Consider the following 26,043-nt stretch of genomic DNA (forward strand, 5'->3'; position numbering starts at 1 on the left):
ACAGGTGTCTTCAGCGAAATACAATACAAATATTGAAACAAAGAAACGAATGAATACGACCCTTCTATTAAGTGGCGCTGAACTAATCTCTTAAACTGAGCTAGACCGAAATTGAACTGAACTAATCTGAACATATTCAGCTGCTTCAAGTTCCCAGTGGTCAATGAGTCCATAAGCTGGCGTTTCAAGCATCATAGCAAAACAAGAGGCTGTGGTGACAAGGATCATCATCCACTCTAAATATGTTACCAGTCCAAGCAAGTTACTAAAATAGATATAAGAGATAAGAGACAAGTTATAAGAAGTTAACGATGAAGTTTCTAAAGACAGTGAAAAAACATGACCAAGTGAATATTTTAGCTATATGAATAACAGGTGTCTTCAGCGAAATACAATACATATTGAAACAAAGAAACGAATGAATACGACCCTTCTATTAAGTGGCGCTGAACTAATCTCTTAAACTGAGCTAGACCGAAATTGAACTGAACTAAACAAAAGTTCTTCAAAAAAATAGTGCTGAATTAAACACTTAAACTGAACTTAACTAAATTCGTACTGAACTAGACCAAAACTCTAACTCCTAGACTGAACTTAACTGAACTAGTGCTGAACTGAACAAAAATGCTTCGATAAAAGGCTTCAACTTAACTGCCTGTATTGTATTTCGTTTAATGGAAAGGCATTTCAGTGCTCGTCACTATTTACGTAACGGTAGGAATATATAGAGGCTGCGTCATCTTACGAGGGCCTAATTCACAGTCACAACAGAAAGAATCGAAGAAAATATTGTTCATGTTGAGATAACAAAATGAACAATGAAATTATTCCTGACCACCTCCATAATAATATCACTGAGGTAGATCATTGGGGAAAAAAAAAAGTCACATCTGTATCTATCTTACGCTTTAGAGCTACAGTTACTGCAATTCACAATTTGCACCGATATTTCATCGCAGCAAAGCACCAACCAAGGTTATAATTTCTATGTACGCACTTCTTCCACCATATACTATTCAAACACTCAGTTTTTGCACTCTTTAGTAATGATCCCTCTTTCTTGAAATCTCTCTTTAAGGGGATTCGATACAATAAAGGATCATCCTATCTCGTCGATTATAAAATTTTTTAAATATTGTGGCCAAATTATTTAGAATTGTTTGGGCGGTCGTAGAACTCTGATAAGCAATCTGAATAGGTGGCAGAAAATTAAAAGCTGACATCGATTTTGCTGAAATTTTAGAAATACCTTGTAACTTCTCTTGTTTTGTGTTGGAGATTGATATATTTAGTTTTGGAGAAACTATATCATTAGAAAGTGTAAATTTTGTTTTTGTAGATCACACGGAGCAGAATTTTCTTTTTTAAATTCAGGAAAGGTTTGTCCTAAAAACGTTCGAAAAACGTCCCAAAAATGTATACCTGCCAGGAAAAATGCCCAAATGAACCTCAAAAGAAATATCTTTTGATCATTTTGACCACTTTTTGAATTTTTTGTGGTGTAAATCGCTTTAGTTGAAAACTCTACCGACAAATTCCATGGCTTTTCAATTAAATTTCACAATCAAATCACAAATTCTCAATAGGTTTCAATGATCAGTAGTCCTCTGGAAGCATTCACTAATGGACCCATTGCCTCTGAGACAGTCAGCTGATGTTGAGGCTCACAAAATTCTGTTTAAGATATAGAATTTTTTTTTAAATTCCCCTTTAAATCTTCCTTTTCCATACATTTAGTAGGCTGTATAAGTTTAAACACTTCATAATTAAAGCATATATTTCAGCATTAAAATGTGCAGAGAGCAATATAAATAAGAAACGATCTTCATTGATAGAAAAGTTGGTAAAATTCAAACGGGAAACAGCCCCAACCTTGAAAATCTTCTGAAGATAAGTTGAAGAAAAAAGTTCCTATGGCGAGTATTACCACCGGTCTATACAAACAAAGGGGTTTTATGCTACTAAGTAAACATAAAAAAATTGTGTCTCTTTTTGCCTAAAAATACACACAGAAAGACGCATTTGATCGATAATAAGTGGTTTACTTACTGAAGGCGTTTGTTGTTTAATTTGATTTCCTTTCCGGTAATTGGATCTTTTGGCTTAGAATCATACTTAGCATCAACTACTACCTTACAGAAATGTCGAAACTTAGATTCGCGTTTCACAATCCATAAGGGGGTATCAAAGAGGGGGTGGTTCTCACGAAGGTCTTCTTCCCTCTGATTCCTAGAAAAATTACAGTAATAAGGACCTCCTTAGACGCACAAATTATAACTTAAGACTCTTTAAGATTATAGACATTCTGAAAGATATAGGGAATGCAAAATGGAATATGTCAAGTAACCTTCAGTAGAAAGCAAAGGTCAAGCAATAGAAAATAATGTACATAATTTTTTGAGTTAAAGAGCCATGACTGAAGAGCATTCACTTTTGCGTCGAATTTAAGTCATATTTCTTTCCTTTTTATGTAAAGATCTATTAAATCGTAAGAGAGCTTTACGTCATAAAGATCACAATTAATGTAAAATATTTATAAATTACCAAGTTGAATCTGTGATTTTCACCTAGAAATTTAAAGTTCAAGTTACCATATAAAGCCTTTAAGCTGTGAAGCATGTTTAATACTATTTCCATATTCCAGAGGAGAAAGAACGTCATAAATTTAGATTATTGTTCCATTCGTTACATTTTTCGTAAGACTCATATCCCGAAAAAAAATGTATTCTATGTATATATTTGCTACCAAACAGTGAATGTACTTCATGCGTTATGGTCACATTTAATTTTTACTTAAGAAGTGTTGATCTTTCCATTACACTACCATTACCATATTATCAAAATAAAGTGAATATTAATTCAAAATTTCCCAGAAGGCTATGGATTAAAGTTTTTTCATTGGTACCTATCGGGGAGGGGGGAGAGGCCATAACAAAAATATGAACTTGTTATTTCTTTTTCGTAGGAATCTCTATTTTGCTATATTAAACAAGTGAGACTAGCTAACTGACGATTGAATTTGTCACTCCTGTGTTTCGTTCTTTCACAGCTATTAATTTTTTTTGCTTTTTGTGGAAATTATTTTCACTTGTCGATGTGTTTTCAACCTTCTTTCAATTGGAATATATAATCAAGCAAACAAAAATTATGAACCTGTCTATACCTCTTCATTTTGTTCACCAAGATCAATACATTAATCTAGCTTCTTCTTTAATGTTCTTAGGCGCTTTGGCAAGTTACTTCAGCTTCTGAACAATTCAAGTGTAATATCTAAAATAGTCTCTCCCAATCTTGTAAAACCCCTGTTTCAAAATGTATAAAACAGCTCTTCACCACTGGTTTATTACCCCATTCATGACCAGGAATGTGATCTCTGAATAAGGCCATCCAAAAACTAAGTGTTGTCTGTTCAGTTTATCTTTTTTATTCCCGTGGATTCGTAACCAAAATTGAGCAAAAAACGAGAACGAATTTGAATTTTTTCCAATAAAAATGCGGAGGCAAAATGAAGAATCTTCAGCGAAAGGAACCGGCACTGAAGTAAGCACTTAAAGTATCAGGTTAGTGGGGTTAGATTCCCCCTCCTATGGGGTCTAAGTCTTTTGGAAACAAGCAGAACATTTAAGTGATCCACGTCGACATGAAACCTCGGTCGTATCCAATTGATCTTAGCCCTTCCAATAGAAATAGCAGCGGTAGTAGTAGTAGTAAAAGTAGTGGTAACAATAGTATTAGCAGTAGTGTGCACATATTGCCTCTTGCTGAAATGATCTTTCCCTTTAAGTTTCCTCTGAAAGTTTCAACTTAATACCCAAATCAAATCTTGCGATACGCTATTTTGACAATGTGCATGCACATAATGTCTTTTGATTTAGTTCAAATATCCCTTAATACTGTAAATGGAGTAGTTCGGTAATACTAGTGGTATTAGCTGTAGTATTCCTGTGTTGTACGCTTTTGACAATCCGTATACATATAACATGTTTGATTTAGTTCAAAACTCCCCTAGGCATTTTCTGAAAGGATCACCTGAATACCCTTTATCTTTTTGGAAAGTAAAGTTCAGACATGCACACCTTTCTCAATAACATATACTTTGTGTAAACAATCGACGAATTTCCTAGCTTACAGCCCTTGTCCTGAAGACTGTGGGGAGGTTGACATCTCCAATACAATTAAGCCAGGAATGAGCAAAATTAAAGTTAAACAATCTTCCAAACGTAAAACTACCGTAAATCACTCTCAGTAAATAAATGAAACTCAAAATGAACAGATATTACAATTAATAGCAAAGTCAATCTCAAAACGAGTAAAAACTAACATGAGTCGGTCTGATAACACCCATGAAATCTCAAGACCAAAACACAATTTGCGCCTTAAAGAAAACAAAATACGTTTGAAATATTTTCACTTTTATCACTTTCATAACTAATAAATTATCAAGACTTTTAAGGAATAAATACCAGTATATGTCAATTAAACTGACAATCCACGGTTATTTGTTTGTTTGTTTTTTCAGTAAAGCGCAAATTGTGTTTCGGTATTGAGAAACCATGGGGCTTATCAGCCCTACTCATGTTAATTTTTGCTCATTTTGAGTTTGACTTGGCTATTTATTTAATTTTTGTTCGTTTTGAGTTTTATTTATTTATTGGTAGTGATTTCTGGTAGTTTTACTTTTGAAATATAATTTCACATTATTTTTGCTTATTCTTGGCTTAAAGGAGCTCTTTAGTTTTCTTTGAAAAACTTGTTTTGTGGGAAAAAAAATTAAAAGTAAAAGTAAAACTAAAAAAAGAGTAAAAAATTAAAACTGCAAAATTCTTTGCTCATGATTATTTGCAAAAAGTATTATTATTTGTAAAATCTTTGGTGAAGGCCGAGACCGAGTTCATTGATTTACGAATTAAAATCACGTTGCCAATAAGCCATGGCTAACTGGAGAAAAAGCCAATACAGATAGTCTGAGTAAAAGGCAAAGGTGGCATGAGCCTTTTTCAGGATTCTAAAAAAATTACCCCATTTTCTTTCGTTGATATATATATATATATATATATATATATATATATATATATATATATATATATATATATATTAATTAATGACTTTTGCTTTTCTATCCTATATTTCTAGCATGTAATGTTCCTACATATTTTAGCAAGTAACTGATATCTCTATTCTGTCATCAACATTGGTTTTCTGGTACCCAAGTTTTTGTTAGCATACCCATATCGTACGCTTTTAATTTTCTAGGGTATTGAAGATAGGAAGCTGTTGCCCTGATTTCAGATCTTAAGAGGCCTGGCCCGGGTACCAAAGACCTGACTATAGTCTTACTAGTTTTGAAGCCAAACCTGCGCATTTCTGCTTGCTGTCGTTTCGCTTGCAGCAGCTTTATATCAAGGTCTTGATCTCTTCGACTTGTTGCAGATCGATTTGCAGAGCCCAAATCGCCATTCTCCATTCTTCTTTGTTTGTCTGAATTTCTAAAGAATTAGGAAACTATTAGATAACATTTTCATAGTAAGAGGAATCATCATTCAATTCAAATTCATAGGGATTGTTTTTTTAGTATTTTAAAAAGAACGACTTATTTCATTGTTTATGATATTGATGCGCTTTAATCCCACAGAAAAATTTCTCTTGCAACTGGAGTTCCGAGATGCAAAAAATATCACAATTAGTCTCGATTTAAGCACGATCGGCCTTGAGTGCACATCTAATTCTTTAAGTTGCACATATAAACGTCAAATTCGGTGGTGGATTGAGATGGACAGTCAATTTGATTTTGGAACGGGCTCCGGAATCTCATAAAATACTCAGTAGTTTGTTTTGTCAAAAATGTTACATCAAATAAAATTATAATAAAGCAGAGCTAGTTTATGAAACTCATATCTGAAATTGTTCAAAGCTATTCAAAGGCAAAGATATGATATAATGAAGAATTAAAATAGTCAACTCTACGATATAAGATCCTCCAAATTAACTATTTTAGGATGCACAGAGGCATTTCGGTACTTGTCAGCCACCAAACTCTAGCTTAGTTGGGGTTTGGTTTATCCTAATGATATAACACAAAATACCGGTTTTTATGGCACTTGGTGTTAACCAAGTGACATATAGCAATCGCAAATTCTGTCGGTCTGTCGGTCCCGGTCTTGCTACGTTTTGCTGTCGGTCTCTTCCACGCAGGCTAGGACGATGAAATTTGGCAGGCGTATCAGGGACCGGACCAGATTAAATTAGAAATAGTCGTTTTTCCTATTTGGCCATCTGGGGGGGGGGGGGGCCCGTTAGTTCGGAAAAAATAGAAAAATTCAAGTATTTTTAACTTACGAACGGTTGATCAGATCTTAATGAAATTTGATATTTAGAAGGATATCGTGTCTCAAAGCTCTTTTTTTAAATCCCGATCTGGTCTGGTGACACTGGGGAGAGTTTGGGGTGGGGGAGCCTAAAATCATGGAAAACGCTTAGATAGGAGGGATCCGGATGAAACTTGGTGGGAAAAAATCAGAAGTCTTAGATACGTTATTTACATAATTGGAACGGATCCGATCTATTGGGGGGGGGGGTTTAATTCTGAAAAATTAGAAAAAATGACGTATTTTTAACTTACGAAGGAATGATCGGATCTTCATGAAACTTCATATTTAGAAGGACCTCGTAACTCAGATCTTTTAGTTTAAATCTCAACCGGATCCAGCGTAATTGGGGGGGGGGGGCAGTTGGGGGGGAGCAGAAATCGTAGAAAATACTTAAGGCGGTGAGATCAGGATGAAACTGGATGGGAAGAATAAAAACCTGTCTAAGATACGTGACTGACATAACCGGACCGGATCTGCTCTCTTTGGTGGAGTTGGGGGGGATTTTGAAAATTGAGGTATTTTTAACTTACGAAAGGGTGACCAGATCTTAACGAAATTTGATATTTGGAAGGATTCTGTGCTTTAAAGCTCTAATTTTAAATTCCGAACAGATCCTGTGACATTGGGGGGAGTTGGAGGGGGAAACCGGAATTCTTGGAAAACGGGAAAATTGGGGTATTTTTATCTTACGAATAGGTGATCGAATCTGAATGAAATTTGATATTTAGAAGGAATTCATGTCTCAGAGCTCTTAATTCAAATACCGACCAGATCTTTGACATTGGTGGGGAGTTACAGGGGGGAACCTTGGAAAACACTTGGGGTGGAGGAATTCTGATGAAGCTTGGTGGGTAGAATAAGCAAATTTCCTTGATACGTGATTGACGGAACCGTACTGGATTTGCTCTCTTTGGAGGAGTTGGGGGCAGGAGTTCAGTGATTTGGTGCGTCAGGTGCTTCTGGACGTGTTAGGATGATGAAAATTGGTGGGTGTGTCAGGGAGCTGCACAAATTGACTTGATAAAGTCGTTTTCCAAGATTCGACCATCTGGGGGGCTAAAAGGAGACGAAAAATTAGAAGAAATTAGGTATTTATAACTTACAAGTGGGTGATCGGATCTTAATGAATTTTGATGTTTAGAAGAACATCGTGAGTCAGAGCTCTTATTTTAAATCCTGACCGGGATTAAGCCTCTTATTTTCCTTTTAAATCAATCTATTGATTCATAGAATTTTGTTAGAGCTCATACCATATGACCTCCTGGCCCTTAGCTCTTGTTCAGACGATGGGGTGTAATTCATTCAGTTTGCGATCTGTGTTGATATTTAATAGTGTATGACCAAGGATGATAAAATGACTATTTGGGGTTTGTCAAGGACTGAAGAAGAGGTAATTAGATTTTTCTGTGGATTAGGGGGTGTTAACCAAAACAAAACAGTGCATCAGTGGACAGAATATGACTTTATATCCTTTCGATAAAGACCTTTTTTGGAAGTGTACAACTAGGCCATGTACGAAACAAATCGTTTTGCGTGTCAATGCGTGGTTTGATCAAAGTAGAATACCATTTGTCACTGCAATTTGTTTCATTTGTTTGTAGATTTACGAATCGCCGTCTGTGGCCTGCTGCGAACGAGAGCTAGGTATTTCTAATGCATTCTGGGCGCATATTTCTAAATTGTAGTTTTCATGATTTTGGTTATAAAATATTATATAAAAATCTCACATGGAAGAGAATCCTAATAAATCAGGAAACTGTGATGTCTGAAGCTGTTTAATAAAGAGATGCTCATTCAATGCAAATTTAGTATTCTTCATGAGACAAACCCTTGGTTTAACATTCAGGGCCGTCAAACTATTAAGGCTAGAGAAAATTGCATACATACCTTCAAAACCCACTTTAAAAAAAATTAAAAAACATTTTACTTCAAATTGACTGTTTTTCCTTTTTATTGATCGTTTTGTTATTAGTATCATCTATTGCTTCTTGGTTGTTTTATTGTTTTTTTTAATCCCCCCCTCCTCTGGGGTGAATGGAATGTCATGTTGGAGAAGAATGTGGCGTAGCACCTAGCCCTGGCTTGCCTAATCGCGGGTAATGCGTGATGGACAATTGTTCACCATTTTTCTTTATTATTTTACTACGTGTTTTTCATTTCATTGAGGTTTTTCTACTTTCTCTCTCTTCATCTCCCTGCAATAAAAGTTACCTTTTGGGGATCAACTATCAGTCAGTTAATATTGAAAATAAATATAAATATGAAAAAAAAATCTGCTTAGCAAATAAATTATGTGCCATAAGGTTATTGTAAGATATTGAAATTTCTCCATAAGTCAATAAAATAATGTTTACCATGAATCACGTTTTTCTTTTCAGTGGGTGGACTTCTTAACGATATGTTTGTATTTCAGCTGGTCAGTTCTAAAGGACATAACAAAGTTTCCGAATCTATATAGTTTATTTGCAAGCCCTTTCATTTGAAATTTTATGAATCGTTGAAAATATCATATAATTTTTTCATGCGCAAAAACGTGTTATATTAACTGTGACAAGTGATCGTACCTAAGAGACGCAACGTAAGGAGCTTGAAGTAAAAGTGAAAGGATTGGGTACCTTCTGTTATGGACTACATGAAAAAAGCAATTTTTTCAAATGGAAGTAGAGAACGACATTAAACTTAAAACTATGATAATATTTTTCTGTATATAACGGGGACTACCTCTCCTCAGAATCTACCCTATTTGCTAAAGTTCCATAGTGCCATGCTGAAAGCATTAGGTCTAATAAGTAGAGTTGGGCTTGAGCAGTCCTTCTTCAATCTTCAGCTTGAAGAGCAAGGTTTGAAGAGGTGATTGTCCCCCCTCATACACATAATAATTTATATTTGCTGTATGTTTTATTGTTGTTCTTTACTCTTTTTTGAAAAAGCTTAATTGTGTTTTTATTTTCTGTTCTTCTTTATATAATATTAAGGACTATACCAAGTTTGAGGAGAGCTACCACAGCCTCAAGTCAAACTCTTTAAATCATTGAATGAAATAAAACAAGTTTTTAAAATGAAAATTAAGAGTAATATTAAAACTACATATTGGTGAAGCTATATATTCGCACATTAGGACGGGGGTTGCACATCAGCGGGTCTGCATGCAAAATGTGTTAGTTATAATTATTATGACATTATGAAGTACAATTTGTTTTTCGACTTTAAACTGTCCAAGTGCTTTACCTCCCCCCCAATCCTACACCTCCTCCCCCTAGTGTGCAAATATATAGTCCAAACTATATATTTCCCATCTATTCTGTATATTTTCTTTGTCTTTTCTAACGCTAAGTTGAAAGAAACTAGCAAAAGAGACCGGTTTACTGTGCGTCAATGCATGGACAACTTGAGCTGCAGCAGGTATATCATACAAGTACCAAAAATATAGCTTAATAGCTTAATAACTTATAACATTATCAAACAGTTTGTGGTAACAAATTGTAAACAAGGAGCGATGTGGCTCAATAGTAACCGAAACTCTAAGAAATAGAGACTTGGTAACAATCCATACATGAAAAGAATTGTATTTTGGTGCTTTTTCAGTATATATAAAACTAATCAAGTTTAATGTCACCCATCAAAAGCTAAGAGCCTGAGAAACCCAATTTTTTAAAAAAAAGGGAAAACACCCCCAAAGCATCAAGTGATCTTAATAGAAATCCTACCATCAGATTCAGCGGATTAGATAACCCTACGGTAGAGGTTTCAAGCTGCTACATACAAAAATGTGGAAATTTATATTTTTGGCCAGAAGCGAGATCACGAATGCGAGTGTATTTGTTTTGTTTCATCCCAGAGATGATTGTATCGAACCAGTTATCATAGAAAATCAGAAGAGGGCTAATTTGATCGCAAATCAAAAGTTCTAGTGTCGTTTTAAGTGACCAAAAATGTAGCAGGGCAGCTAAGCCCCTCACACACCCTTTTTTCTTAAATTACTCAGATCAATTTTTTGAGATATCCATTTGGTTCAGCATAGTCAACATATCTGATAGGTATTACTTGGAGGATGAATTGATCCCCAGCAACTCCCAAGGAAAGGGGTAGAAGCTATGAACTTTGGCCATTGTTTACATATAATATCGTCTAATGGAAAGTATAAAGATGCGTTTCAGGGGGATTTAAAGTGGGATACATGGGAGGCTCTTTTCAAGGAGGATTTTTCCTCCGAAGGTATTCTCCGTGGGGGGCTGAATTTCCAGCATTATTTAAAAACCGATCAGAAACTTAATAAAAAATAAGTTTTGTCAACTGAAAGTAAGGAACACACTACTTGTGTTCTTAACTATGTTAATGCAATCCCTTTTGTTATACATCAAAAAAATTCTGCAATAAGAGAAGAGCTATCTCCTTGCAACAATTATGTTGCACGCTTAGTCCAAAAGTATTCCCGCGAAAGAACGGAGATTAGAGATAAATTTTATCCCCTCCCCACAGAAAAAAATCTTCTAAAACTCTATGAAGGCTCATGGAGAGTTAAAGCTAGGCATAAGGCTTCAGGCAGACCCCCACCCGCCTATGCAAAATTCAACTGGAAAGATACTTCACAATGGCTGATGCACAATTCAGTAGTGTAGCTAAAATGACTCTAAGAGGCCAGGTATCCCTTCGAATCCCGGCCCTGACAGTTTTTTCTTAGAAACTCGTTCCAGATGTAGGCTTTTGTTACGTACTAGGGGGTTGTTTGTTTACTTATGCAAATGGTTTCTTTGGATGTTATTTAATAGGACTTTTTAGAGCTTGATAGTCAAGATGCAAACGTGGGTGTTACATAAGAAATTCTTGGATTGTTTAAAACCTTGCGAGGATCTAAGGTTTTAATTAAAGCCCCGCCAGTTCATGATTTCTTTGGTTGTTACATCACATGTGTTGTTTTCTTCAAGAAATTCTTTGAGATATTTTCAAGACGTTGCAAGATATTTCAAGGTGTTTTTTAAGACATTTTTTTCAAGACGTTTCAAGACATTGCAAGGCGTTGTTTCAAAAGTTTTTCAAGACATTTCAAGACAGTTTTTAAAGACATTTTTCTTCAAGACGTTTTTCAAGACGTTTCAAGACATTTTCCTTCAATACGTTTTTCAAAACGTTTATTTCAAGAAGTTTTTAAAGAAATTTTTCTTCAAGACATTTTTTAAGGCATTATTCTTCGAGACGTGTCAAGACATTGAAGGTGTTGTTTTAAGACATTTTTCTTCCGTTTCAAGACATTTCAAGACGTTTTCAAAAACATTTTTTTCTAAATGTTTTTCCAGACGTATCAAGACATTTCAAGACACTTTTTAAGACATTTTCTTCAAGACATTTTTCAGGAGGTTTCAAGACATTTCATGATGTTTTTAAGACATTTTCTTCAAGTCATTTTCTTCAAGACTTCTTTGGTTCTTACGTACAAGGGAATGTGTACATGTGCTAAGGATGACGCATTCTCGCGTGACTTGTTTCTTCAGGCTCCGTGGGGATCCCCCGCTTGTAACGGAGGAGGGAACACACGTTGACACTACGTAATGAAGATGCACATGTGGGTAGGAGATTTTTTCTTCAGGAATTCATTTTTCTTTCAAGGCTTTTTTTAGATTTCATTTTCTTTCTAGGTGTTTTTTCCCAATGTGCCTTTATATTCCAAAGATTTTTGTCCCGAATGAAACTGTGCGCTAGGCAGATAGACCAAGAAAGCCATCCTGATATTTTTATTCGGGAAATACTTTCTAATGGAAATGTTTCGAAAAATCTATGGATCGCATGTTTCCTATATCCGAAATACTTGACATGCGAGGGAGAAAATTTATTGCTGGAGAATTGGTAACATTTTGACATGCACCTGCTTCTTACAATGTTATTACTTTTCTTATGTAATCTATACATGTTAAGTTAGCTATTGAATCAGAGAGATGTTACATAGCACTGGTTTTAGGTATTTCATTGCGTAAATGAGTACATATAGAAGATTCATCCTGGAACAAGATATCTAAAAGAACAGACTTTCCGAAGGGTTGTTTGCAAAGGTAAATTTAAACCATATCAAAGATATTTCAGTGAGGTTATAGTGCAATCCGCGGTTCCAATTCTGCCAATTTCACTCTTGAGTTCCGCAAATTCCAGGATTTTTAAGAAAATTCTCCTTTGTTGTTAAAAAAGACGTAGAATTTTAAATATTTTCTTGAAAAAGCCTGTATCTTATTCCCATAGTGCGTAGGAATCCAGATCAATCCTTTGAAAGCAACACCAATACATAAAAATACAGGTAAACTCATAGAAATCAAGATCAAACTGTGGAAATCAAGAGCAACCTCTAAAATCAAGAACAATTCATAGATATAATGCGAAACATGCAAACGAAGAAAACACAGACAACTTTTTACATTCGGCTATTTCTGAAAGATTTTAAGGAAAATGGTACTTTTCATTGAGCCAAGACTATGCATTCTTGCTTGAGAAGTAAACATTTTAATAATATTTTTCTTCGTATTCGGCATAGTCTTGTTAGAGGTAAAATTAAGCCACATTAAGAGATATTATTAAGAGGATTTAATGAAAATGCCCGATTTCTTCGACTAAGTGTTGAATTTCATTCCCCTACCTTCAAAAAAATACTTTAAGACCTCCCAACTAAAATTTAAGCCTTACAATGTGAACCCCCATTCTCCTCATGGCGATTCACACCACCGTGGTAAACTATGAATAACAAACGACACCATTTGGTGTGCATTATTACACAGCATTTTCTGACATTTTCCTACAAAAATAACCGCTTACACTAGAATAGATCATTTAAAATTCAAGAAAAATCCCCAATAGCGTGTCTTCAGATAAATCCTATCAATTGACGCCAGCGTAGCTGTCAAAGGCTAGTATATGACACCCTTTGGCGTGCATTAAAGCATTTTCAGACATTTTCCTTCAAGAACAACTGTTTACACTCACACAGAAAACTCACACCTATAATAGCTCACATATAACTTATACCAGTTCCCTAATCCTCTGCCAGTCTTCAATGTTGCACCGGGTTAACTCGTCGCCTCCTCCTGATATTATGGTTTCTCTTTATTATGCTTTTATTTATCTTTACCTTTCTTATTGCTGCTCTGTCTGGGGCAATACTAACAAATCTCTTCTTTGTTTACTTAAAAAAACCCAAAATAGGGTAGAGAAGGATACTTTGCTTCTCCCTCGGCTATACCCTTCCTCTGAACTTTATAATGATACTGTAATAGCTCAGCTGGATCGTAATATAGGTAAAAGTAATGTTTATTTAGTGCATTCTGCTTTTCTAGGGACTCTTTCACCACCCCTGTTGCAATTTTTTCATGGACAGACTCTCTTCTTTTTTACGTAGTTCTTTTCGACGCTTTATTTAACCAAAACGATCATCTACAGCAGCCCAGAGGTCTCCTGTATATCAGTCAATTCTATTGTGGAACTCCATCCCTTCGGATGTCCCTCTATTTATTTCTGCAAAGGTATTATTTCGTCGGGTCTTTCCTGTTTAGTAATCTCTCTCTCTCTCTCTCTCTCTCTCTCTCTCTCTCTCTCTCTCTCTCTCTCTCTCTCTCTCTCTCTCCCTCTCTCTCTCCTTTGTTTTATTTCTCCTGTTTTCTCTTTTCCTATTATTTCTGCTTTTTTGGGATTGTTTTCTAACTGATAGCTCTCTCTTATTCTTTTCAAAATTGTTTTCAGGAATCTTCTTAACTTTTAAAGTCCATGCTTATTTGTCTTTTTTCTGATGTTCTAATTCAACTTTTGTCTTTCGCGTTTCTCTACTTTTTTGGTTTCTACATATTTCTATTATTATAATTACTACCAAGTTGTTGTTTTATCTACTGTATGCTAGTGTTTATTCTTCCTCATCCTCATTTCGTATGTATTGTTTGATTTAGGGGATGATTTATGGCTCTTTTATTGCTCTACTATTGTGTTGTATGGCTCATAACAAGCAAAGCTTCTTGGGCTGAAAAACTTTTTTACGTTTGCAATAGTGATTTAATATTAATAAAATGATTGATGGTGATTAATTACACTAGGTTCGATCATTTAAACTTAAATAAAGTTCCCACAAGTGTTTCTTCTGATGGCAACGAGCAATTGAAACCAGCATGCCATTCAATGGCTAACACATGACACTCTCTGGTGTGTAATATCACACACTAAACATTTCGAGACATTTTCCTACAAAAACGGCTGTTTACACTAGAATCGATTATTTAAGCTTAATGAAAAATTCACAAAAGCGTCTCTTTTGGTGACTCCTAGCAATGCGTGACGTCTTCTGATGACACTAGTGTAGCGTTCAATGGCTAGCTTATAGCACCCTCTGGCAATTATTATCACACCTAAAGCATTTTCAGACAGTTCTCTACAAACATAACCGTTTACAGAAGAATTGATCATTTGAACTTAAAGGAAAATTCCCAGTAGCTTGTCTTCGGATGAGGGATGACTCCTATCAGTTAACGCCAGCGTGACATTCAATGGCTATTATATGGCATCCTTTGGTCTGCATTAAAGCATTTTCAGACATTTTTGTTAAAAAACAACTGTTTACAGTAGAATCGTTCGTTTAAACTTAAAGTAAAGTTCCCAAAAGCGTTTCTTCTGATGACTGCGAGCAATTTACGCCAGCATGGCACTCAATGGCTAACATATGACACCCTCTGGCGTTCATTATCACACATAAGACGTTTTGAGACAATATCCTAAAATATAACCATTTACACAAGAATCGATCATTTAAACTTCAAGGAAAATTCCCAAATGTGTCTCTTCTGATGACTCCTAGTAATCCGTGACGCCATCTTATGACGCCATTGTGACACTCAATGGCTAGATTGTGGCATCCTCTGGCGAGCATTATCACACCTAAAACATTTTCAGACAGTTTCCTACAAACATAACCGTTTACAGAAGAATTGATCTTTTAAACTTCAAGGAAAATTCCCAACGGCGATGCTTCTGATGACTCCTAAAAAATACCTTAGGTGTGATAATGCACGCCAGAGAATGCCAAATGCTAGCCATTGAGTGCCAATCGGGTTTCAATTGCTAGGAGTCATTAGAAGAAACGATATTGGAAATTTTCTTTAAATCTTTTAATTTTCTTAAGTTTAAATGATCGATTCTAGAGTAAACGGTTGTTTTTCTATGAAAATGTCTGAAAATGTCTTCGGTGTGATAACGCACAGCACAGGATGCCGTAAGCTAGCCACTGTGTGCCACGCAGGCCTCAATTGCTAGGAGTCATAAGAAGAAACACTATTGAGAATTTTCCTTTAAGTTCAAATGATCGATTATAGTGTAAACAGTTGTTTTATGTTGGAAAATGTCTTAAAATGCCTTAGGTGCGACAATGCACGCCAGTAGATGCCATATGCTAGCCATTAAATGCCACGCTGGCGCCAATTGCTAGGAGTCATCAGAAGACACGCTATTCGGAATTTTCCTTTTAGTTTAAATGATCGATTCTAATGTAAACGGTTATTTTTGTAGGAAAATGTCTGAAAATGCTCTAGGTGTAATAATGCACACCAGAGGGTGTCGTTCGCCATCCGTAGTTTGCCAAGGTGGCAGAATCACCATGGGGGAGCATCACGTTCTATAGCTTAAAGTTAAGGTGGGAAACGTTAAAAGAATCGTTTTTCGACAGTAGAAAACTGATATCTAACACCCACTCGAAGATACTTGGCATTTTCATTAAAAGCTCTCAAAAATATCTCTTAGCGTGGCTTAAATTTACTTTTAGTGATATTATGTGAAATACGAAGAAAAATATTATTTAAATGTTACTGGAGTGCAAAGTCTTGGTTCAATGAAACGTGGCATTTTCATTAAAACCTCCGAAAATAACGGAATGCAAAACGTTGTCTCTCTTTTCTTCGTTTGCATGTCATATGATTATTATGAATTGGCCTTGATTTTAGAGGTCACCCCTGATTTCTACAGTTTGGTTTTGATTTCTATATGTTTGCCTGGTTTTTTAGGTATTGGCCTTGACTTTTAAGGATTGGTCTGGATATCTATATGTTGAGGGAATAAGGAAAAGATTTATTCAAGAAAGTATTTTAAATTCTATGTGCTTAGAAACAAAAAAGGGGATTTTTTTTTACAAAATCCTGAAATTGGGGGAACTTGGATTGGAATTGGTGAAATCAGAACCTTGGATTGTATTGTAACCTCTCGGAAATATCTCTTAATATGGTAAAAATCTATTTCTAATAACAACCCTTCCTTTCCCGAAAGTTTGTGTCTCTCAGATTTTTTGTTCCAAAATGAATCTTCGATGTGTAATCATTTACGTAATAATATATCTAAAACCAATGCTATGTAACATCTCACTGGTTCAGTACCTAGCTTAACCTGTCTAGGTTGAATTGGAAAGTTAATAACATTGTAAGAAGCAGGTGCATGTCTGATGTTACCGATACCCAGTAATCAATTTTTCCTTCGTTTACCAATTATTACGTACATAGGAAACTCACAATCCATAGATATTCCGAAACTTTTCTATTAGAAAGTATTCCCCGAATCAAAATATTAGGATGGCTTTTTTGGTCCAGCTGTCTAGCGCACAATTCCATTGGGGAGACATCTCTCTAGGTTCCTAATGGGGACAAATATATTTGGAACATAAAGGTACCCTGAGAAAAAAAGCCATGAAAGAAAATGAAATCTCGAAAAAAAGCCTGTCGAAAAAATGAAATACTGAAGATCTCTTACTCACATGTGCATCTTCATTACATAAGGCCCAACGTGTGTGCCCTCCTCAATTACAAGTGGGGGCTCCCCACGGGGCCTGAAGAAACAAGTCACGTGAGAATACGTCACACTTAAAACATATAAACATTCCATATTACGTAAGAAGCTCAGAAATCTCGAAGAAAAACATCTCGAAGAAAAATTTCTCTAAAAACGTCTTGATATGTCTTGAAACTTCTTGAAAAACGTATTGAAGAACAATTTCTTAAGAAAAACGTCTGGAAATGTCTTGGAACTTCTTGAAAAACGTCTTGAAGAAAAATGTCTTTAAAAAACGTGTTGAAATATCTTGAAACGTCTTGAAAGACGCCTTGAAGAAAAATGTCTTTAAAAAATGTTTTCAAATGTCGTGGAACGTCTTGAAAAACTTCTTCAAGAAAAAAAAATGTCCTGAAATATTTTGAAACATTTTGAAAAACGTCTTGAAGAAAAGTGTCTTAAGAAACGTCTTGAAATGTCTTGAAACGTCTTGAAAATGTCTTAAAGAATGTCTTGAAGAAAACACTCCCTATCATGTTACAACCAAAGAAATCATGATGTGTCGGGGCCCTGAAGTTTTTTCCTGGTCTTCGCGGGTTTTCAAACAATCAAAGAAAGTATTACGTAATACGTACGTTTGCATCTTGACTATTGGGTTTTAACAAGTTCTATTACGTGACATCCAAAGAAATCATTTGCAAAGTAAACAAAAAACCCTCTATTACGTAAAAAACACCTAAATCTTTAAGAATTTTTTTGAAAAAGGATCCGAACCGGGATTTGAAGGGATACCTGGCCCCTGAAAGTCATTATGGCTACATAACTCAATTGAAGTAGAGACATACCCCTCCCTGTAGGTCGTTCTATTAAGCCTCAAATGAAATTACATAGTTGAAAGAAAATTTCAATGTATTTCTTAATTAGCAACTACTTTTTATGGAATAGTCTACGTGTAATTATGCGAAAAAATTTATGCTCCAACCAAGGACATTATACTTGAAAGCTCAAGACATAATTTCTCAATAAATCTAAAAAGACTTTCCCAGTCTTGGAGGGAAAAGTCTTGTCCTGCGTCACAAAACAGGAATGAGCACTACTTTGTTGCGGCACGGTAATTTTCGATACTTAAATAGGGCACTAGAACTTCCTGTTTCTGATCAAATGTCCCGTCACTGTTTTATTTGACCGATTATGAATACGATCAAACCTTGGGGTGAACGGTACTGCTTTTACAAGATCTCTAGCATTTTCGAGGATGTCTTACCCTTCGCAGATCAGGCCAATTTTAGTCTTTGACCTTAAATTTAATCAGTTTTATGTATATAGAATCACCAGAGAAAGCCAATTCGTTTAACATTTATATTATTGTCAAAACTGGTTTTCTTAAAGTTTCGGTTGCTCTTGGGACAAGTTTCTGCTTTGTTACAGTCCGTTACACAAACTGTTGATTTGAACGTAGGAATTTATTTTTAAGAAATTCATCAAATAGGCAAGTACAGCCTAAATTTTATACGAATGCTATATTGTAAACTGTTTTTAAATATTTAAAAAACAAAATTATTTGAAAAAATAAAATTGAATTTAATATAGGCCACACAATTCATAAAATGTAAAATAGAACTGGTTAGAAAATTAACACTGCAAAGCTTTGTTACATCCAACACGCTTAACTAGCCAAAGTCCAAAACAGAGAAAGAAATAATTCCTTGTAGTTTCAACATAATTACTTCATTGCGACTTTTGGTAATCTCAGTAATGAAATTTTTAGAATCTTAAGTCAAATTTGATATTTTTGGCTCTTAATATATTAGTTCTTATTCGGTGAAGTCAAAACTGAGCCAATTTTATCTTCAAAATGGCAAATTTTAGTTTCTTCTATCTGTTAACAAGTTTGGAAAAAGCACGAAACAATAAAACATCTATTCCGCAAACCAAAATATAACTTACTGTTTCAATGCGTTGATCTTTCTTATTGACGGGTGCTGTTTAGCAGCCAGCTGAGACACAGGTATAGCTCCAGAATCTCCAAGTACTTGTCTTTGTGTATTACTTTCCCTGAAATATTAAATCTGATCAGAGCAGATTCTAATCACAAAAGGTTATCATAATACCCACTACAAGCAAGGGTATATGGAAGTGGGTGCTTATCTTTTAAATAACCTCTGAAGTTGGCTCTTTAAACCATCCTCCCTCCATTGATATATCAAAGATTGTAAACAACAGCGGTAATGAAATTATGCTGTGACTCGCTGAGAGAGTGGGAAATAGTGGAATATTGAGCAGACAAGTAGTATGTGGGGCAATACTCCGACAACTACAACTTATCCCGATTGACTATTGGAGATGGCGACCCTTCATATCCCTTCAATGAATCCTGTTACAGACATATCCCGTGTATCCTACTATTGGAGTTGCTAATCCCTCGTATCCCCTTTAGAGATAATGAGAAAGCCCTATTTCTTTAATACCGCATCAGCCCATATCCCTCTAATACTACGACAGCCCTAGTCATCTGAATTACATGGGTGTTATACACCTTTCACCGAGAGTGAAAGTTACCATTTGGTGTTGTTGCTAAGCATTGAAATAACTGTTTCCAAAATTTTTTGGTATCATTCTGATAATATGCATACCGCATTGATATAATTGTCAAGCATGCTGTCGATGATATGAGTCAACAAGTACAGGTGGCGCCCTATCCTTTTTACACTTGTATAACCACCTGGACCGATAATGAGTTCTTCTAAGTTTTGGCGTCATTACATTAACACGCATACAATAGTGATTTGAGATGATTGGTAGGCAGTCATATTGTTTTTTTGTAATCTAATACTTCCAAGCAAACTTTTTTTTTTTTTTTTTTTTTTTTTTTTTTTTTTTTTTTTTTTTTTTTTTTTTTTTAATGTCAATCAAACTTGTTTCGGTTCCAAAAATTGTAATAACTACGGCCGGCAAAGTTTCCTTTTTGTAATGTAATGGTCCCGAGCACACTGGTTTTCCATTACATAGCTTGCACGAAAGTTAGGTTCCCAAGTTCCCCCTTCAGGGCCTTCATTTCCCACCCGACTCCTCAATTTTTTGAACTTAGAGATTTTTCTACTTTTTTTTATATGTCATAAAATGATATTACATATACTCTTAACAAAACAAATTTACTTGTGATATTTTGAAATACAAAATGAAAATGGTATACGTAGGCTACTCACGATTTGTTCTTTTAGAAAAGAATTTTACAATGAAATATATTTTCTTGGACTTAGTCTTTTTAACTTTGAAATTTTCTCAACTTTTTTTTTCTTGCCTTAAAATGACAGTATATATATTTATAACAAAAGAAGTTCTCTTAAAATATTTTTGAAAGACGAAAAGAAGATGGTATACATGTACTAATTGTGATTTTTTCATTTACAAAGTAATATTTATAATGACTTTTTTTACTTAGTTTTTTTTTAATTAGAAATTTTTCAATTTCTTTAGCATTAGACTTTTTTCTACTTTTTTTCATATCTTTAAATGACATTGCATATTCTTATAGAAAAAAAATTCGGATGATGTTTTTTGGAATATATAATGGTTGTAAAATCATGTCTGGTATTATCAAAATCTTATCCATTATTTCAAGAGCACATTGATCTGAAATAATATCTTACGAAATTACCGGGTAGTGAAATATTCTGCGAAATACGTACAAATTTGATGGGTAGTATTACGTAATTTTTGTGAAAATGACTTTTGGATCTTTTTTATGCGGCTGCCCCCGTAGTTATATGTGGTTGGTCGTCGACAGTAGTTAGTTTATTGTATGTTTTTGATCACTATTAATTTTGCACTGGACGGATAAACAAATTAATATTATTTAGAAAAAAGTGAACGCTGACATAGACAAATGTTTGGACTATGAAACAAGCACTAATGGTCACATCATTGAAAATTTATGCGAGCATTATCATAACAGTGAAATATTAATTTTCTTTGGACTACCGGAATTGTTCACTATCATTGTACAAAATAACAGCAATGATTAAGTTTGTAATGAGCTTGTAGGTAAACCCATACTAAAAGTCGTGCAAGACCCCGAAATGAAATAAATGCCATGCCCAAATAAAACATGAAGAATTATTTTTGGAACGGATTCAGTAACATTCAAATTCCTTATGATGATATTAATAACACTGAATATTGTAGGTACGATTATTTCAATAAAAAATTTCATCGCATTTCTGTGTTTTGTATCCATTATCCTTAGGGTTTGTTAGCCACTTTATTATTTAAGAATTAACGACGCTTCTTGACTACTAAGGTCCCTGCGTCGGCCCTGCAGTGCATTCCTGCAGCGTGATTCGATCTCTGGGTCCCGTATTACCAAGCTAAGGTCAAATCCACTGCGCCACCACAGGACATAATGAACAGAATAATAACAATAAAATTAATAGTTTAGGACGAGGGTCAAATTCTTGCTGACAATGTAGGTAACGTTTTACCTGTCAATAAAATCTATCGCCATCTCTCGGTATTAGGATTTACGGAAGGTAAAAAGAAGACAGATGTAGTGCTGCACACATGTCATAAATTATATCTAGACTCTTTGCCAGAACTATTACCTATGTAAAAATAATGTGTTAATACACAGTGAAATCGCAGACAAAATAAAAAGGGCTTGGCAGATAATATCACCAAGGAAATTAAAGACAATTCAACGAAAAGCAAAGCATCAGCGAACGTTAATAGTATCTTTGATAGCTTACCAACAAATACCATCACTGAACAGAATAATAGCATTATGAAATGTGCGATGTTCTGTTAGGTACAACCATATTAGAAGTCATGCAAGATCCCCAAATGAAGTAATTGCTATGTCAAGAGAATACTTGATGAATTATTTTTTGGACCGGATTCGAAACATTCAAGATTTTATATGATGACATTAATAACATGTAATATTGTACGTGACGTTATTTCAATACGAATATTTCATTGCATTACTTTTTTATGCTTCCACTTTTATTAGGGTACGCTAGCAACTCCATCATTTAGAATGTTTATCCAAAAGCCAAAGATACAAGAACAATAATTTTTAGACATAGGTACTACTACCGGTCTCAAATAGGTGAATAAGGTTTTTTAATAAAGTCAGAGAGAGAGGAACCGAACTTTATTCCAAGATTACACATGCATAACACATTTTTTTATTAAATAGTCATAGATGCGTCAATTAGAACTTTCAATTAGAACTGTCAATTCAACTTCAGTTCTGAATTTCGCTACTGGGTACCCACTAGAATAATCAACCACTGTTACTCTTGTTCTCTACCCCTGTTTTTTTTTACGGCCGAGACCTTAATCTTTATTTCTTTTTGAGTGACTTTTGGCCGTTTGAGCACCTATACTTTCAGGGAGTTTTATACTTAAAAGTCAGCTCCCTCCTGTTACCATCTACAGATTTACACTCATAGACGGCGATATGTTTATCAACTTAAGTGCTGCCATCTATTTCATAATAGTTTCAAATGACAACACAAGTAATTTTAAGATAGGTTACATTATTTTAACTGATTTTGACTGATTTTAACTGATTTAACTGATTTTAACTGAGTGTGAACGAACACTTTTTTTTCCTATTCATGTTATGAAGATGAAGGTTAAGTATCGTTCTCTTCCGTGTTTGGTTATAAATCCATTTACAAGGGCTAGACATTTGGGCTGTGTTTCAACCAATATGAATAAAAGCGGACTAAGCAGTGCTGCCATTACATTTTTTATTATTAAAAAAAAATCCTGATACAAACTTTGGCTCTTACAAGTAGGATGGTATCTGGAACACGTACGAGAATACTTTATTGAGGAATATACTTTTTGTTAAAGTTCTAGAATTAAAATTCCATGGACGAAAGTAAGAACACAAGAAAAAGGAAACGTAATAGTCTTTTATTGTGTCTTAGCGGGATCCATATAAAAAGTGGAAAAAAGCTCATACCCATCCACCCTCTTTCCGAATGGGGAACAATTCCTTCTACAGATTGTGTCTAACTTACTTCCTTCATCAAAAGAAACGTTTTAAACTAGAATATAAGTTAATTTTAACATTAGCCAGTTTCACTTACGTTAAAATTTCAGATATTGTTTCATGCTTTCCCTTCGGGAGACTGCCATCAATCTGGCTAAGTGCCAAAGCCTTTTGTCTGAAAAATGGCAGCTTTCTCTTTTGCACTTTTTCCGTTGGAGGCAGTAAATCTTCTTTTTGCCATTCTTCTTTGTCTTTCAGGGATGATAATTCTACACAGTAACTCTTCACAAAACTGTCACGAACCTGGGCAACAATCGGTTTGTTAAAAGAGGAGGTTTGTGACTGCTGGTCAACAAAATAAAAACTATAATATCGATAAGTAAGCGCAGATCTTACATTTTTGGCTGAATAGATACACGATAATATAGAATGAGCATTGTATTACACGACCAGGAAGAGTCATCAGGGACCTAACAAGAGCAGTTGCAATTGACGGTGGCTGTAAAGGAACAGACCTAAATGCCTTGTTTTGCCAGCTTTGAGTACCTTAGATAATCGTTGCGTCTGGAAAGGGAACAAAGGTGTAGGAAAATTGTCAAAACACCGCCCTATTGTAGTTTTTATAAATTACTATATCCATAGTGCAGTTATATAGGTTCTGATTTATACTAGCCTTTAAATCAACAATGGTTATAAGGTTTAAAAATTTATTAGAAGTGCTATTTTGGCTTCAGAATTTTTACCAGAATAAGAACGATATATCCCCCTAAACGGTATTTTTCAAGTAAAGCGGTCAATAATTGGGGTTTCCCCTGAGGTTTTTTGTTCCGCACTATTCTCGGTTTTATTTTTATCAGTAACCAGCTTAATGACAGCATATTTCGTTGGATTTCTTGATAATTCTTACCCTCCTCTCCTTTTAGCGAAATCACCGCAACTTTTAATTGCAGGTAACACAGTAATGATGTGAAACTGATCCAACTAAGTGTCATCTCACAGTCAGGGTTCATACAGCAATCAAGCAAGATTGGTCTGGGGTTAATATAGGTTAGTCAAATTTTATTATCCTTTCACATTCTCCAAACAGTTATCCTCATATTACAAAAATACCAACTTAATAAGGATTAATCACGGGAGGCCAGCTGAATAAATTAAAAATTAATACTCATGAATAATTATAATTTATTTATAATGTTAAGGCTCCTAGTAAGACATCAAAGCCTAAAATCAACCAATTAAAGCGCGTTTGTCCTTTAGATTTCTGAAGCTTATATTTATTTATTTATGGCTATTTATTTACTTATTTATTATATTCATATATTTATTATGGGGAGGGCAAAATATTATTTTTCGTTCATAAATCCTTTTTTTTCTGTTTGGCAATATGGATTGCTACTCCTTCGCTGATACTTCGTTCTATACGCACACTGCAGAAAAATCCCCTTAGATGTATTGTTGGTGTGTTATGTGACATCATTGGTTTATGTTACCAGTATATGTAAAATAAAATAATGCCTGCAGTTGGTTTGTTGGTATTCATATTTTTTTCGGGTTATTAATAGTTTAGTCAATATTTTGTTGTTTGGTCTCAATAAACTTTGATTTAAATTGAACTTGTGATATTGTAAAGCTATTTTAACTGTTTTTTTTTCAGATTACATTAAACAGTTCCAGTTTCAAACAATTCATGGTAACAAACTATGTATAAAGAGCAATTGTTGCTAATGATTACGGGAAATAAAAAATGATCTTCATCAAAAATATATACATCACAGAATTGTCTTTTTATTGTGATTCCATATGTACAAAATTCATTAAGTTTGAAGTAAGTCATCAAAAACTATAAGCCTGAGATTACTTATCTAATTTCGGAAAAAAGTTTAAACACTCTCTAAAAGGGTCGTAATCCTAACAATCGTTAGGATTAAACTATTAGGATAAACACAGAATTAAACTATCGTATTCGGCATATCCAAGAACGATTTTCACGATACTTTATAATTTATGTTTGCTATGAAATATACAATTTTGCCACAGTAGCTGTAGCTTGCACTAAGGGAACAAGATGCTTGTATTGTTGGATTCATTAATTCCCAGGCTCTATAATCATCTAGACAGAATAAAATTTTGTCTAGAGCTTTTTTTTAGAGAATGTTCTAAACTTTCTTTAAAAATTGAAGAATTGACGTTTTTTCACATGTTTTCGAAGTACTCTTAATCTAATATTAAAAACAGAAGATATTTGGATTTCTCAATTCTTGATAGTTTTCTAGGTTTCTTTTTCTTTTACTATGTTCACTTGAGACCATATTGTTTCAATAATAAATATTTTGACAGTTTCCATAATAACCTTAACAAGTCTGAACTGAAAATTAAAATAAAGAAAAAAATTGAATTTTTTCTACGGAAATATAGCACAAGAGATACACACTTTACAAGTTGAGCCAAGAAAAGTTTGGTTCCGGGAGACAGTTATAACTCTGAATTAAGACATGAAATAAAACGTTCATTGATTAAATAGAACAGAAAAACAAACTAATTTTAAAATTGTTCTAGTTTGGATTAAAAATTATTTAAAATTGTTCTAGTTTGAATCTAAAAAATAAAACTATTGCTCAGAAACCATCAATATTTTTGCAGTTTGCAGAATAACATTGGCAATTTTGTACTGATGTCATTATAGCTAATATTTTAACATGGAATTACTTTTACGCCATATATGGCTACGACTTAGTATTGTGACGTCATTAATCAGTCTTGTGCATGAAAATGCTGTTTTATGTAAATAAATAATTGTATTTTAAAAATATTTTTTAATTACAAAAGCTTTTTAAATACATAAATTTCTTTTAAAATAAGACATTAAACAACTCTCTATGATGTTCCAGTGCCGTGCTAGCTGCG

The 26,043-nt window shown here is 34.4% G+C and overlaps 1 protein-coding gene across 1 annotated transcript in view; it reads right to left on the bottom strand.

Moving 5' to 3' along the window:
* LOC136026959 (sodium leak channel NALCN-like) overlaps positions 1–26,043 on the bottom strand; it is a gene marked incomplete in the record, with an annotated part of 157,093 nt that overhangs the window by 76,655 nt on the left and 54,395 nt on the right. The window contains 5 exon segments of the mRNA XM_065703817.1: positions 133–265; positions 2,050–2,229; positions 5,355–5,486; positions 19,083–19,190; positions 23,237–23,442. Of these exon segments, the coding sequence (XP_065559889.1) occupies positions 133–265; positions 2,050–2,229; positions 5,355–5,486; positions 19,083–19,190; positions 23,237–23,442 (759 nt within the window).

The sequence above is a fragment of the Artemia franciscana genome, chromosome 5, assembly GCF_032884065.1.
Source record: "Artemia franciscana chromosome 5, ASM3288406v1, whole genome shotgun sequence".
NCBI classification, from domain to species: Eukaryota; Metazoa; Arthropoda; class Branchiopoda; order Anostraca; family Artemiidae; genus Artemia; species Artemia franciscana.